The 17,500-nt window shown below is 35.1% G+C and overlaps 1 protein-coding gene across 21 annotated transcripts in view; it reads left to right on the forward strand.

The window, feature by feature from the left end:
- LOC127068236 (polypyrimidine tract-binding protein 1) overlaps positions 1-17,500 on the forward strand; it is a 390,025-nt gene that overhangs the window by 221,281 nt on the left and 151,244 nt on the right. For 15 of the 21 annotated variants that reach the window (XR_007782879.1, XM_051004116.1, XM_051004120.1 and 12 more), the window contains one exon: positions 16,987-17,040. The exons of 5 other annotated variants lie outside the window; for them this stretch is intronic. Coding sequence is in view for 15 of the 16 variants with exons in the window: in XM_051004116.1 (XP_050860073.1) it covers positions 16,987-17,040 (54 nt within the window). In the remaining variant the exon portion in view is untranslated. Of the gene's footprint in view, positions 1-3,741; positions 3,802-16,986; positions 17,041-17,500 lie in introns of those variants that run through there. One more of the 21 variants, XM_051004130.1, reaches the window with a different exon arrangement.

Here is a 17,500-nt window from a genome sequence, read left to right on the forward strand (position 1 = left end):
CTTTCATCCCCGAGGCTTCTCTTCTTGTATCTGCTCTCGTCTCTGTCAGCACGAATTCCTATCTGTCTCTCTTTCTCTTTCGCTCTCACACTGCCGTCATATTTCTAAGTAAATTTCGTTGTATAATTAACGTTTAATAGTCACCCTCCGTCCATGGCCTTTTCCTCGTGCTTTCCAACCCTGAGGCTTGTCAGAGGGAGACTGTTAAGGTTTCCTCTTTGCTTTCTACCTTCTCTATTACCATCTCTCTCTCTCTCTCTCTCTCTTTCTATATTTCTATCTCTATCTCTATATCTCTCTCTTTCTCTTGCGTTTCCTTTTATCATTCACGGATTAACCGTTTACGGAACGAAGAACGAAAACAACCCCTTTCCGACGATCTTACGAAAACTTATGGGGAAAATTTTCGTCGAATTGTTAGCTGAGATTATTATGCTCGTTAATCTTTGATTTTCTTTACAAAGGACTCGAATAATAAATAAAAGTCGAGACGTTTTCGTATTGTAACGAGTTACTATTTGTTGTAACAAGAACATCTTTTTTCTTTTAACTCTCGTTAACGTTTTATCTCTTTCTCTCTCTCTCTCTCTCTCATCGTGTAACGTGCTATCGAGTTTCCGAGAGAGGAGCGTGTCTATAACGAATTTCACGTTTCCGTACGCGAGCATACTCTGAAGTTTCTATTAACTCGTTTAACTAACATAAGTGCGGCTTCCTTCCACCATATGTACGTACGTACGTACGTACGTATATATCCTATTACTCTCTGAAGTTGTCCTCTCCATCCCCTGTCTACTAACCTTCATATCTAACTCCCACCCTCACCCTCACCCTTATCCCTACCTTACCCCCACCCAATCAAAACGGGGATATCGACGAGCACGCGTTTGTAAATTAATACAGGGGTGAGTAACGTCTACGATGAAAGTAACATGATCTATTTTTTATTTTATTTTATTTTATTTTTCTTTTTTTTCTCGATCGTCACGTTAAGGGTAGAATACACGTTAAGGTATCGTTCGTTTGACGTTCGAGACTAAAGAACACATTGCAACTCGTATTAAAAGTAAGTTTCTTCTTAAAGACGATAAATAAATGAGTAAATAAATAAATAAATAAATAAATAAATAAATAAATAAATAGAAGAAGAATGTTCGCGAGATCAGACGATGGTATATATCGTTCTTATGTATCTCTGACATTCCCACGAGAAATATAGGACGAAAGAAATAGATAGATAGATAGATAAATAGATAGATAAATAGAAAGAAAGAGATAGATAGAAAAGAATACGTTTTCGCATTCGCGTACTATCGGAGTAGAAAGACGAGAAACAAGAAGAAGAATAAGAAGAAGAAGGAGAAGGAGAAAAAGAAAAAGGGATGAAAGGGTGAAGGAGGAAAGAGTATAACAGGGGGAGGATACAAGTTCTATTATTTTTCAATTGTTCGACCAATCGTACTCGGTAGCCCAAATGTAATTGGACTTGGCTTCGCTGTTGTAACGTGTTTCGATGTAATAAAGCAGAAAAGGAAAGAGAAGGCGAAGAAGCTAGAAAAAAAAGAAAGAAAGAAACGTTTGAAATAGGAGATAAATAAAAAAAGAAAGAAAGAAAGAAAGAAAAAGTGAGATACAGATATAAAGATATGGTAGTATAGTATATGCGTGTGGTATATAAATAAGGAGATATGGTATAAATAAATAGACGAACGATATAAAAGGGTTGAAAGGTAATACGAGAAGAAAGGAGAAGGGTAAAGGAGTGAATTTTCACGGAGGTGATATCGTTTATCTGCCTCTCTCTATATATCTATCTATCTACGCGTACGTATCTACGCGTATGTGTGTACGTATGTCTATATACGTTGGATGAATATAGTAGTAAGGATAGACGAGAATTGTCCTGGAAAGGAAAACGCGTTCGTGGAAGGATTTCGAGAAAGGATGATCAAAGCGACGTAAACCGTTAGGAGATATGCTATACGTAAATCCGGCGTCATGGTGTAACAAAGTAAAGCACGCAGACAAACGATGCATTTGAAGCGCTCGAATACATGTCCTTATGTGTGTGTGTGTGTATATATATACGTGTATGTTTTCGTGTGTTTTGTGTGTGTTTTGTGTTCGTACGTGTTTCTACGTACGCGTGTGTAGTATCTGCGTGTGACGCAACTACGAGTACATAGAATCGCTTAAATCCCACTGTGCTCGATTTTCCACGGGGATGATTTCCCGTAGGAAGATTTCAAAGGGCCGTCAAACGTCAGTGAAGAAAATGTGGAGAGATGTATCGGTAACGTTCCCGGTAACTCGTTTATCTTTTCTCTCTCTCTCTCTCTCTCTCTCTTTTTCGTTCTTGTTTTCTCGTTTTTTCTCATTTTCGTTTCTTTTTATTTCGTTTTAATTATTTTATTTTAATTATTTTATTTTATGCTCCTTTTTGTGTTGCAACAAAGTAGTTCTTCGAAACGAGCTTAAAGGATTGTAAGTACGTGGCAAAACGAATGAATGACATCACAGTGACCATGTATCTTCTTTCTCTCTTTCTGTTTTTTTTTTCTTTTTCTTTTTATCAATGAGAGTTTTAATGTCACATTTTTCGAGACTATTTTTTCTTTTTTTCTATCTTTTTTTTTTTTGGCTAAACGACGTGCCCTCGTAATGCAGTTAAATTAAATTTAAAAAATATGTGTATCGTCCATAGAGAGGTTACAGAAAGAGGGAGAGAGAGAGAGAGAGAGAGAGAGAGAGATTATCAGCGTGTGTTGCAACTCTCGGGGAAAAATTTTTTTTCTCTCGTAAATACGACATACATACACCTGCTGTCTCATCATAGAAGACTAGAAAGTGAGTGAGAAGAGAGAAGAGAGGGTAGTGGGCGTCGAGGGGGGTGGGCCATCGTGGTTAACAAAGTTCCAAGTGGGCACGAGTCAAACGTGCATAATTTAACTTTGAAGGGCTTGGGTACTTCGCTGTAAAAACGTTTATTACCGAATTACTTTCTTCCTCGCGGCGAAAAAAATTCAAACTCGCGCCGACTCCCAAGGGAGACCGAAAGAGAGAGAGAGAGAGAGAGAGAGGGAGAGAGTAAAAGAGTAAGAGAGAAAGAGACAGACAAATAGATAGAGAAACTCAAAAGGAGAATGAAAACTTTTGTTGTTGTTCCAAAAAAAAGAAAATAAATAAAAGAGACCGCTCGAATTCAGAAACTGAGCCGAGATGTGCTTTTTTTATTAGCGATACGATTTAATCGCATTTCGTCGTTCGTTCCTTATCCTTTTGAAACTTTTCGTATTAATTAATAAAAATAACGTGACGTAAAGTAGGATAATGTTATTTCTTTTTATGTGTATCTCTACGTTTACGTTTAGAAACAGAGAAAGAGAGAGAGAGAGAGAGAGAGAGAGAGAGAAAGAAACGATACGTATATGTATAATTTTTTTTCTGCAAAAAATGTAAAATACTAACAATTGTGCTCATTTATAAAGATATGGAAAAATATGATAGGGGAAATAAATTAGGCGAAACGTATTTTCTATTTATTATCCATCGTTCATTTTTTCTTTTTCTTTTTTTTTTTTATTATAGTTGTCGTAGTTTTTCTTCTCATTCGTATTGAAAAACATGGACCTTTCGTTAATGGCCGACTCTGTTTGCGATATAACAATAGCAATAATAATTATTTCCATCATTGTATCATTATTTTTAACCATTATCCTCTTCTCTTTCTGTTTCAGGTAAGAACCTACGGACTTCTTTGTGTGCCTGGTTTACATCAACGTCGTTGTCTACCTCGACATTGTTAGATAAAAATTGATTTTGATCTGCAAGTTTGACTCTCACGTACACGAATGAGTTAGTGAGTGAATAAATGAGTGAGAGAGTGAATGAGTGAGTAAATGTGAGAGAGAGGGAGAAAGAGATAAAAAATGTATTCGTCTCTTTCTCTCTCTTTCTCTCTCTCTCTCTCTCTCTCTCTCTCCTTCTGCAATCAATGGACAAAATTCATCGTTAAATATTCTCAATCTGGTAACGTTAACACTTGTTTTTCTGTTCGATTTTTTATTTCAAATTTCTGTTAAAAAAAAAAAAAAAGAAATAATAATAATAGAAATAAAAATAAAAATAAAAATGATAAAGAACAACGCGAAAAGTTTTGCGACAATTCGACGGTGAACTATTTCTTTCTTTTTTTTTTTTTGGTTGTTTATTTTTATTTTTATTTTTATTTCTACTTTTCTTTTATTTCATTTTTCTATATATGCATATATAAACATATTCTCCTTTTGCTCTTTACTCTTTATTTTATTCTACCACACTTTATTTACGTATCCTTTTTATTTATTTATTTATTTATTTATTCCTTTTCTTTCTTTCTTTCTTTCTTTTTTTTTTTAACTTCAAGCGACACGAATTAATGAAAATACCGTGAATACGAGGTAGACGACGATGTCGACGAGAACGATTGCGACGTGGTTTTGATTATGAGAGGAGAGGAAAGGAGAGAGGGTAGGAGAGAGGGAATAGGGAGAGAGTAGAGGAAGTAGAGAAGGGAGTACACGTACTTTTCGGTCCCTCCGTAACGTCGCATCGTCATCTTCTCTCTTCTAGAAAGAGAAAACCGACAGGAAACCTCATCGAGACATTCGCGGGAATTAAGAGTACAGTTCGAATCCACCACGCTCGTCCTTGTTAAGCACATGGTAATAGTGGTAGTGGGGAATTAGAGAGAGGGAGGTTATAGTAGTAGGAAAGAGAGGGTTAAAGGAGATGATGAGGGGTGGGAGAAGGTAGAGGTACGACTTGTGTATCTCGAGTGGAATCGAGTCGTCTCGAGTAGTCGTCGTCGTCGTCGTCGTCGTCGTCGTCGTCGTCGTCATCATGAGTAGTTGAAAACGAAAGTACAAAAAGAAAGATGGAGAAGGAAAGAGAGAGAGAGAGAGAGTGAGAAAGTGGGGAGGGAAAGGAAAAATCTTTTAACAAAATCGTAGAAAGAAAAAAATATCGCGTTACCCCTTTCATTTCTCTACTTTTTTTTTTCTTGCAGTATCATCGTCGTCTTTATCATTATCATTGTCATTATCATTGTCATTGTCATTGTCATTGTCATTGTCATTGTCATTGTCATAATCATCGTCATCATCAACATTCTCGAGTTTAATTAAACTCAAAAGCGACGCGAAGTACCGAGCCTCTATGTAGGCTTCGTCGTTCTTCTCTCCGTTACCTACATTTGTGATACGTAGCTATTGTATTAAACATACGGAGAGAGAGAGAGAGATAGAGATAGAGAGAGAAAGAGAAAGAGAGAGAGAGAGAGAGAGAGAGAGAGAGAGAGAGACAATTGGCGATCGTGTATCGCTCTTGCAAAGCCGGAGAAGTCGATTTCCTGGCAAGCAACGCGGCTACTACTACTACTACTAGTATTCCTATTACTACTATTACTACTATCACTACTCTATACTACTACATACTATGATGGCAGGCCATCAGTAGAGAGGGCAGGGAAGAAGAGCTTGGCTGGTTCATTCTTCTTCCCCTTTGTTTCCCTACTCCTGGGGGAAGTACTCTCCTACATACGTTAACGTAAAGTGAAAAGAGAGAAAGAGAAAGAGAAAGAGAAAGAGAGAGATAGAGATAGAGGATGAGGTGAGGGTGGGAGAGAGAGGGAGAGTATGTTTCTCGTGCTATGATTTCACGCGTGTCATACCATTCGCCTAGTATTCGAGATATGAGTTTCGATACGACGTTCGTATTGTTCTCTACGTTTCTTGTCTCTTTCTCTATTTATACATACATACATACATACGTACGTACGTACGTACGTGTGTATATATATATATATAAATGTAAATATATAGCACGTACGTTCATTTCTCCAACGTTTCTAGAATTATTTTACAGACCTCCGAGCTTTTTCCATCGATATTTCTTATTCTTTTTTTTTTTTTTTGCTTTCCCTTATTTCGTCTTCTTCTTTTTTATCTCTTTTTTTTTTTTTGTACCTTTCTCTCCCTTTCATTCTTTTACACAAGTCTCACATATATATCTCTTTAGATGATTCTGATTGATTCGAGAATAGACGATTAGCCGCAAATCGTATCGCGTTAGAACCACCCTTCCTTCTTTTTCTATCTCGTACTATACACCAAATGAGAGAGAAAGAGAGAGAAGAGGGTAACACCATGGTATCAGTGGTAGAAAGAGAGTAATAGTAGGTAGTAACGATTCGTATCCCTGTTTCTCTTTGTTTCTATCACGGTGTACAACGTGCGTTTCTCTCCCTCGATCATTTTTCAAGAGGGGTGAGAGAGAAACTCGGGATTATGACGCTCGTACCCAGTTAGCCTTGCCATTTGTTATTCTTTCTCTCTTTTTCTCTTTCTCTTTCTCTCTTACGTACACATATCACATATATATTCGTGTATTTCTATTTTGAACGGATATATATATATATATATATATGTATATATCTGTGTGTATGTATATATATATGTATGTATGCATAAGATGAACGTGCCTCGTGATCGAAGGATTTTCACGATCGTGATTAACAGATTCGTGTTCGTAGCATTACTATAAAAAATAAATAAATAAATGAATAAATGAATAAATGAATAAATGAATGAATGCGAACGAACAAATAAAAAAAAAAGAAAAAAGAAAGGAGAGCAAACAAAGTGTACGCGAGTTTCATACGAGTGAGTGCGTTTGAGATTGTTCGATTTAATAAATAAATTTCATTTATAAATCCGTTTAACGTAAACGAACGTTGAGAAAATATACACAGACGAAGCAATACGTTGCGTCGTTCTATAGAAATCTCGTATTATCGATCTAACCCGACATCTTTTTTGACGTTGATACGAGGATACAAGGATATTTATTTATATATTTACGTACGTTTTAGACGTTTGTTAGTAACGTAGTTAAATGTGGATTATTTTCATTGGAAATCGAATGAGAAAAAGATAAAGACAGAGAGAAAAAGAAAGAAGGAGAAAGAGAGAAAGAGAAAGAGAATTCGATCGAACATTTTTTTTTATTACACATATAATAATTTTATTATTACAATATTATCTTTGTTATCGTCATTATTATTACTTGATTTATTTTATTAAGATAAATCTATATATAAAATAGAACGAAAGTATAGGACGCGCCGATTGATGTATTCTGTCTTATTAAAGATGGACTTGCAATTTTCCAAGTAAACCCAACCTGCACTGTGAACGACAGAACGAGATTTCATACGGTTCGGCGAACCGATTTAATCGACGAGTCGAATTAATCGGCCCCGTTGATCTCGTTCCACGTAATTGATCGTGTTCGTGGTATCAAGAAAATTTATCGGAAACTATTACGTTATTCCGATCGGTTTTCGTCGTCTTACGAAGGAGTTATCGAAAGAGAACGAATATAAGAAGGAAACGAGAGTGAGAAAGAGCGAGAGTGAGAGATGGTGGTGGTAGTGGGTGGTGGGAGGTGTTAGGAGTAAGTGAAAGAGAGACTCGATTAGAATTAGACAAGTTGAATAGCATGCTCGATGCGATTCGAACCTTATTGTCTTGGAAGATTCCAACTGGGGATTACTTCGTAAGAGAAATCGATCTTTTAACTTTGTGAAAACTCTACGACGAATCTTTCCGTCGAATCTTTATCTCATGGTATATATCTGCGTCTAATCTAAGAAACGAATGATACGTACGTGTGTCCTATAAAATTGTCTATTTCAATCGTCGTTCTATAATCTTAGTAATGTTTTTATTTGTTCTTTTTTTCTTTTTGCAGACAATTATATATATATATATATATATATATATATATATATATGAAATTAATTAAATTTTTTAATTATAGAATTAATAAATAATTTAATGAATTGATAAAATCAAGGTTTGGAGAATTCTAAGAATAGAAAAATGTTTGTTTAGAAGAGAAAAGTAATGTCGTGGTAAGGAACAGATAATGAATAATGCTAGTGGTGTAAAAATATACGTAAAAAGAGAAAGAGAAAGAGAGAGAGAGAGAGAGAGAGAGAGACAGAGAGATTGTTAAATTTTTCATGAAAAATTTAATGATCGTAAAGAGAAAGAATACGAAGGTATCATATTTTATCTAAAGATTTAAAATCGTAGTTAAGTTAGGCAAATTAAGGAAAAGGAAAAAAAGAAAAAAAAAAGAAAATATTAAGACGATATCGAGGAAGTAATAAATAATGTAGTAGTTAGGAGAAGGCCTTCATTCTGTGTTTACCATCCGAACTAGAAACATCTCGCTATCTCTCTCAGTTACATAGGTACGTACTTATTATTTTGCGGAACACTTTAATAACATTGTTTTTCTTCGTATTTCCTATGACTCATTTCATTTGTTATCTATTCTATTCTATTCCGTTCCATTCTCTTTTATTTCTTACTATCAGCTTTATATGATTTCGTAGAAACGACGAAGGTGAAATAACAGAGAATAATTATCAACGTTTTGTATGAATTTATTGTTTACGTATTAACGTAAACATATAGAACGTTTCTTTTACATTACAACTCGTAGAACGATATAGTATATTAGAAAAATCTTCGACAACGTATAGAAATAATAAATAATAAGCTTTGAACGTTGGGGAGAGAAGTAAATTGGAGTATATCACGTTGTCACCGTTTAATCGTAAAATATCGATGAAAATTCAACTTTCGGCATCTGGCATCAGAATATCAGAATATCAGCATATCAAGCAACAGCAACGAAATTGGAAGCGTGTTATAATAAGCGTCGAAAAAACATCCAACCAAAAAGCAGAGTACCGTTCGAATACTAAAATTTATTTAGGGTCAAGCAAAATCGATCTGTCTCCTGTTCTCTCTCTCTCTCTTTTTCTCTTACTCTTACACTTTCTCTCTTTCTCTTTCTCCTTCACTTTCAATAAACGGTATCGACAGTTAAACTGAAACATATCGACGACGTGGGAAAAGTTCGTTTCCCGAGAAGATAGAAACTCCGCTTGTGTATATATTTGATCTTATTCAAACGTTAGTCGTGTTAATTCGGCGTTTATTTGACTTTCGGAGATCGCTAGAAGGGAAAAGTTTGAGAGTCGGAGAGAGAGAGAGATAGAGAGAGGGAGGGAGATGGGTAAAGGGCTTAAAATAAGAGAGAAGGTGGATGATCGGGAAGAAGAGAAGAGGTGGTGCGAGAGAAGCTGGAGAGAAGAGCCAAGGAAGTTAGCGAACGAATATTTCGTTCCACACCTTTTATCGGTCTGAAAGAGATAGATAGAAGTTTCTTTTTTCTCTTTTCGTTTTTCTTTTTTTTTTTTTTCTTTTTCCATCATCCGTTTGCCAATAATAATCACAGAACGTAAAGGAAGACGTTATAATTAGTATAAACCAGAGAGAAAAATATATATAAACTTTTTCACAAGGCAAAAAAACATTCAAGATGGTGGTTACTATTCGTTATCATTCTTTTACTAGTCTTTTTCTCTCTCTCTCTCTCTCAATCGTTATCATGAAGAAGACATCAAAGAAAAATGTAACATCGATACGATTTTATATAATCGTTGATTTATAAAGTCCACGACTTCTCTCTCTCTCTTTCTTTTAACTCTTTTCCTTTGCAACGTATTAACAAATTGCGAAAGAACCAACTAAAATCCTTTTATTGGATTTATCGATATTAGAAAAGCGAGCAAGCAAGCAAGCAAGCAAGCAAGCAAGCAAGCAAGCAAGTAAACAAGTAGGTCCCTAACCAACCAGGTCTGCCAACCAATGATATCGCGTTCGCTTTTAATCCGTTCAAACGATAGAATTCCTTTGCTTCGAAAGCTTCTTTCGGTAGGGTTGCCTTTAATTAAACCTCATCCTTTTTGTCGTCCTCCTTCATCTTCCTTCTTCTCCTACTCACTTCTACTACATTACTACATTACTATTACTATTACTATAACTACACTACTACTCTACTACGATTACTACTAGTATTACTACTATTACTATTGCGTTGTTTCTTTCTTTTCTTCTTCTTACACTCTTCTTGAAGTTTTTTCTTTCCATACTCGTTTTACGATAGAAGCACTTTTTATTTCAAACTTGTTCGAAGATGGACACGCAAATTTCCGTTTCTTTCTTTCTTTCTTTCTTTCCATATCTATCTCTCTATCTTTCTCTTTGCAAAGATTTAATGAAATGAAATTTTTCGACGTGTGTACCCAGTTTTTAGAAAGTCTTCCCTCGCTACCGTTTGAATAACAAAAATGGAGAGAAAGATTTAAACAGCGTATGTTTTTGTATGTATGAGAGAAAGAAAAAGAGAGAGAGAGAGAGAGAGAGATAGAAAGAGAAAGAGAGACAGAGATAGTAGTGGCGTTTTCCTCGACAGCATTTTTCCAAGCCCCCTTCTATTTTCTTCTCTCTCTCTCTCTCTCTATCTATCTTTTTCTATACCACATACACGTCCGTTTAATACCTACGTTCTCTATTTTCTCTTTGAACGAAACTCACCCTTTACCTTCTCTCTCTCTCTCTCTCTCTCTCTCTTTCTCCTTCTCATCCCTTCCTTTTAACGTCCCTCGTGTCGTGCCGGCACACACGTTTTCGTTTTACCGCTTGTTTCCTGTCCACCTTTTTCTCCTTCTCTCTCTCTCTCTCTCTGTCTCTCTGTCTGTCTCTCTTTCTCCCTCCCTTCCTTCCTTCCTCTCTCTCTCCCTTTCTGTTCTTTTCTCTCTCTCTCTCTCATTCTTTTTCTCTTTCTCTCTTTCTTTTACCTTCTTTCTGTCTTTCTTTCTTTCTTTCTTTCTTTCTTCTTTTTTTTTTTACATGTACTCTTTTCGACAGAGTAAGCACATTGTTCTTTACTCATAATTCGTTTTCTTTTATTTCTTTTCTTTTTTCTTTGTATTTTTTTTCCCTTTTCTTCTTGTTTTTTCTTTTACCCTCTCGTTTGACTTTATTTAACAAGCATTTCGAAATTATTGTTCAGAATTATTCCAGGTTATTCTTTTCCTTTTTTTAAATGTTTATATGTATTTTTCTTTTCTTTTTTTATCTTCTTCTCGTAATTTTTAATAACTATTATTAATCGTTTAGATGAGGAACGTTAAATTGATCGTTAGCAAAATTTTGTTATCTCGGTGGAAGTAAAAAGGGATTTGAATAGACCGTATTTTTTAAGAATGTTTCTTTTTATTTTGTTTCTTCGTTCAAATCTTAGATTTGTTATACCACTTATTATATCGTAAATTTTCGTAAATCTGTAAATTTAAGAAATGAATTGAACTGATATTTTCAATCGTATTTCGACCTATCGATAATTCGTTGAGCCCAAGAATATTACGCGTATGTGTACTTAGGAAAATGCAGAAAACGAGCTTATATTCGGTCATAGGGGTAGGAGGAGGAGGAGGAGGAGGATGGGGTTACTTTAAATCTCATCGTATCACAGTCTACGATCAACCCTTATTATCTGCCTTTAATAGGTTCTACGTGTTCTCGAATAATAATAATCTGCCTTTCTAAACGCTTTTTCGCATTATTATTATTACTTTTATAATAATAATAATGATTATTATTATTATTAAACCTGGATGAAATTAATACTTTCTCGATAGTCGCAGATTTTTTAAACGAGGTTAATGAAAAAAGCACTTGTTACTATTTAACCAATTTTTATTCAGAGTACAAAACATTATAATTCCGTTACAACGATTAGTATGTGTGTGTGCGTACTGAACGTATTAAATTAAGATTAATATTACGAAGTAAAGAATATCAACTTTTATTTATAACAAACACACACACATATATATAACACCGTAATAAGAAAGGAAGATCTATCAATTCGGGAAAAAAAAATAATTGATTTTCATATCGACTATTGAAAATAGTCTTAAATATAGTTCTTTTACTCTCTGTCGAAAAAAAAAGAAATAAAAAAGGAATCTCTTCTTTTACGGTGTCACGAATAAGATTTGTCGAAGTTCTTCGTCAAATTCCCACTATTTATTAATAGTATCGTTGCACTTGCCATAGTACACATTTCTTTGCACTCTTTTCAAGAATATATCAATACCCACTTGAAAGGTCTCGTAATAAAAGAGGTAGAATATCGCACGTTCGATCGTGTCGTCTTCATCTTGAAATTATATCTACCTTTATCGTACATTTCTCTCTCTACATACTCTTACATATGTACTTATGTATATGAACGTAACAACGTGTGGTATCTATATCGATTTTACTTATTCTCTACTTGAGTTTCAGGACTACGATGATAGAAAGAAATAGAAATAGAAGACTCCTCTCTCTCTCTCTCTCTCTTTCTTTTTTCTTTCTCTCTCTCTCTCTTTCTCTCTCTTTCTCTCTATTTTTCTCGAGTAGTTCGGTAGTTCGAAAATAGAAAGAAATAGAAATAGACGTCGCACACTCTCTCTCTCTCTCTCTCTCTCTCCCTCCCTTTTTCATTCTTTTCTTTTCTTATTATTCATCGTCGACTGTATATCCCGTATCTCGAACTTTATTCTTGTAGAAAGCACTCGTGTATCCCCAGCTCGTTAATTTGCAGCTGGCTAAAGCTTAAGTAGTCCGTTACGCAACGTCCTCTCTCTTCTCTCTCTTTCTCTTTCTTTCTCGCTCTCGTTAGCCGAACGTCAGGGAGAACAAGCAACTTTCTCTCTCTTTCTCTCTCTCTTTTCAGAAAAGTCCGCCCATTGTTAGCGGTGGGCGAAGTAAAGCGAGAACGAAAGTCGAAGACTTCTGTGAAAGACGCGAGAAGAAAAGGGGTGGGTGGGTGGTTGGTTGCTTCGTTGGTTGCTTCGTTGGGAGGGTTGTAAAGCTGAGGATAAAGTAGTATAGGCTATACTCGTACTATACTCTTTCTCTCTCTCTCTCTCTCTCTCTCTTCGTTCGTTCAGTTTCTCCTACGTAAGACGAATACTCTCGCGTTCCATGCTTGATACGTTGTCCGTTCGTTCACCGACATCAATTAGTATCGTAAGACGTGACCCTCTTTTCCTCCTCCTTCCTTATCCTTCTTCCTTTTTCTTCTCTCTCTCTCTCTCTCTTTCTGTTTTCTCCCTTTCTCGACAGTAGACGTTCTGTCTCGAAGCGAACGTTTCGAAATATTTGTCTATACATACGTATTGTCTACGATATATAAGATACCTCAAGTATCCTACGTATTCTTCCTTCGCTCGAAATTGCAGCTGCTTATGAAGCTTGTCTCTCCCTCTCTCTCTCTCTCTCTCTCTCTCTCTCTCTCTCTCTCTCTCGTACACACACATCTCGTATTTTCTATCTTTGTCTACTTACTCCTTCTTAAGGCATCGTCATTATCATCCATTTGCTAATACAGCAAGATAAATTGCTTTTCCTCGCTTTAACTCACCCTTTTCTCATTCTAACGTTTTCCTATTTCTCTCTCTCTCTCTCTCTTTCTCCTATATATATATATATATAGAGAGAGAGAGAGAGAGATCTCTATATATATGTATATATAATATATATAAATACATAATTTCAATCGTTTCTCTTAATACTAACATAATCTCGTTTTTTTTTTCTCTCTTGTATCTACATACACCTTTTGTCTTATCTTGGAAGTTATCGAAACTTTTGATTAAATGTGAGATCGAGAAAATTAAAAAAAAAAAGAAAAAAAAACGCGTATTTTATGAGAGATGGTTTCTCTAATTTCTTTCTTTTCTCTCTCTCTCTCTTCCCCTCTCCTTCCTTCTCACCCCTTCTCCTTTCTTTCTCTTTTTTCTTTTCCTCTTTTATCCCTCTTTATTTCTTTTTTCCTTTTTGCTTCATTATTTTCTGAAAGCTATATGGGTACATAATAATATGCATACACGTTGCTGTTACGTCGTGCACGCACGAGAACTTTCAATCGATCGAAACATTTTTCTTCGCGCCAGCCTTATTTTATTTTTTATATATCTGTATACAAAAAAAAAAATTACATATATTTCATAAATATTCTATCTCGAATCTCGATCCTTATTTATTTATTTATTTATTTATTTATTTATTATATTTTAATCTATTTTTTTTCTCCTATTTTTTTTTATCGCGAATCCATCGAGCGTGAGGAAACCGAACGGATCTTTATCGATTCGAGGCTGTTAAAAGCGAAGGAAGAGGAAAAAGGGTGAGGATTAGGAGTAAGTAGAGAAAACGGGAGTAGGGGTAGGGACGTTAGAGATGGTAGATGAAGAAAAGAGGGGTGGGAGAGGTACTGGAAGGAAAAACGTGTAGCCAATCGTCGGAGTTGCGTGACCAAGGCGATAAAATGTCGTTATCGATCCTGTTTCAGTATTTATGTAAACACAACGAGAGAGTACACATGAAAGACAGACAGAGAGAGAGAGAGAGAGAGAGAGAGACGATGACCGACAACAAAGTTTCCCTCTCTCTCTCTCTCCCACTTTTTGTTCTCTTATTTATTCCATTTACTCACTCACTCACTCTCCTTTTCTCTATCTTCTTTCCTGTCGCACGAAAACTACGGGACAAACCACGAGTCTTTCGTCGAGGCCGACGCGAAAACGCGTCTTTATTCATAAACGCAAATCCAGTCCGACCTGATTTCCAACAGTTCTCTCTTTCTGTCTTCTCTCTGTCGCGTTCTCTCTCTCTCTCTCTTTTTTTCTCTCTTTTTCTCTTCTTCAAGTATTTTAGCTCGTATGAACCGACGACGACGACGACGAATTAAAACGCTGTTGTTACCGACCGTATGCCTCATATATTCTTGTACATACGTATATATGTATATATGTATATATGTATGTACGTATGTGTGTACGTATATACGTAGAGGTAGGTAGGTATAAACACGTGGATACGTGTTGTATGTGTGAGACAGTGTTCGCGCGTGTGCTTTCTGGAAAATACATCGTTTTACCTCGTTTCGTGACTTCTCTCTCTCTCTTTCTCTCTCTCTCTCTGGCTCTCTCTATTTCTCTCTTTTACTCCGCCCTACCGACATCCGTCCTTCTATCGATTATCAGGATAATTAATGTACAGCTAGATATCGTTTTACACAGTGCGAAAACGAGCTCCGTTCCGGCCAATTCTCCTATCTATCTATCCACCTTCTCGATTTTGCTCTACGATCTACATATGTATTTATGTATTTATTACGTGTGTGTATCTATATACATATATCTATCTATCTATCTATATATATATATATATATATATATATATATATATATATGTATGTATGTATATGTTATTCTCGGGTCGAGATTACGGATAAAATTTTAAGCGTGTTTCCAGCTATGGTTTATAATATGTATACTATATGTATATAACGTATCTCTATATAGAAACGGGAAATGCTATAGTATAGTACCACCCTCTTTCCCTTCAACCCAACCTTCGTGGAAATTCTATAGTGGAGATTTGGTTTCCGTAGTTTCAGGGATCGTCTCCCATTCTCATCCCCCTCTCTTTCAACGAACAGGACACTGGCGGTGAATTATTCGAATTTGAAATATATTATCGATAAGTTCGCATAGGTTTATTATTTTTCCTTTTCATTTATTAATTTTCGACAACTTTCGTTTCTTCTTTTTGTTTTTTTTTTTTCTTTATATTCTTATCACTTTTATTTTTACTATTTCTTTTTTTTTCGATAAAACGTTCATATATGTGTAATTAAAATCTAACATTATTTTACACGAAATATGTATATATATATTTTTTTTTGGTTCTATATATTGAACGTATATATCGAATGTTTTTTTTCTTTTTCCCTTTTAATTGATACTCGAGGCGTAAAAATAAATCGATGAGTTTATACTATACTCTCTCTTTCTCTTTATCATTCTCTCTTTATCTTGTTGTCTTATTCGATACAGAAAGTCCCAAAGGAACTTGCATAAAGGAGTGAATATACGCGTGCGGATAGGAAATATATAAAGGAAAAAGTAAACTATGATATGAAATTGTAGTAGTAAAGTCATAAACTGTTGATAGTACATTGTTTGCGTTAATAAGTGTATATATACACGTGTATGTATGCGCGTGGGTATATATTTGGAATGAACGAAAGAGGAGTGAAGAGGAGAAGGAAGAAGAGTAGGCAAAGTAATAATAGTGCTTTATTCTCGAAATGCGAGGAATTACATATTACAGTGAAATCAAGTAAACGAAAGAAGTGGAATAAGTACAAGGAATAAAAAGAAGAAAAGAATTATGAAGCATATATATATTTTTCATTTAATTTTTCTTTAATAATTTTTCTGTTATGAATTAAAAAATATTTTTATCATTCGTTCGTTTGATCAACTTAAAAGTCCTGTATTTCAATTTGAAAACTCGGAAAAGCCATTATTCGAAGCGATTAAACGTACCGAACGAAATAAAGCATCCGGTAATACAGCGAGGTGAGAGAGAGAGAGAAAGAGAGATAGGGAGAGAAAGAGAGAGAGAGAGAGAGAGGGAGAGAGAGAAACGCGTTTTACTGCGTCCACTTGACCGGTGCAAATACATTCTTTGGCGTTTATATCCCATTGGGTATCGAAATCGCACGGTTAAACGCGTAATCGTTCGTGCGGAGAGCTAGATAAATACTATTACGATTTTCGATTGTGATTCGTTTGAGTATTTTAAATGACTATAGTATAATTCGAATTCTATCTCCATCTCTATTTATCCATCTGAATATATATATATATATAATATATATATATATATGTCTAGTGAGAATCGTTCAAACTTGACATCCGATTAGATCTTTTCTCACGAAGAATAAGAAAGATATAATACGAGTTTTTTTTTACTAAGAAGAAGGAAAGGGATGAATGAGAGTGTGTGTATAAGAGAAAAATAGAGTAAGATATATATATATATATATATATATATATATATATATATATATATATAGAGAGAGAGAGAGAGAGAGAGAGAGAGAGAGTTTAAAACGACGACAAGGGACTTTTGATGACGAGTAAAAAGAGTATAACGTTTTTTCTCCTTTTGTTTCCAGGTGAGTGTCCCGGAATTCCAGTACGCTCGAGGGACGAGCGCGTCCCTGATGATGGTAAGCCATAAAGCAATGTATCCCTTTTACACGGCTCTACCACCATCCACGACTATGACGTCGTCTTGATATATACATACATTTATGTATACATATATATTTCTGTATATATTTTTTTTTCCCTTTCTCTCTCGCTTAGTTTCTTTGATCCATTCGTTCCGTCTCTATCTCGTTCGAAAAAATAAAAAAAATATAAAAGATAAGAAAAAAAACCATATATATATATATATATATATATATATATATATATATATATATATAAAATCCAAATAGAAAAAAAAAAAGAGTGAGAATCTGACGACCCGAGACATCCCTTCGTTTTATTAACGTCACGATATATATTCCCCTTCGTTTTCCCCCGATTAATCGACAGTCAGTTTGCGAGAGCTGAACTATTCGCTTTGCGGCCAAATTTCTATCTGTCGAGAGACAGAGAGATAGAGAAAGAGAGATAGAGAGA

This window comes from Vespula vulgaris, chromosome 12 (genome assembly GCF_905475345.1).
Source record: "Vespula vulgaris chromosome 12, iyVesVulg1.1, whole genome shotgun sequence".
In the NCBI taxonomy this organism is placed as follows: Eukaryota; Metazoa; Arthropoda; class Insecta; order Hymenoptera; family Vespidae; genus Vespula; species Vespula vulgaris.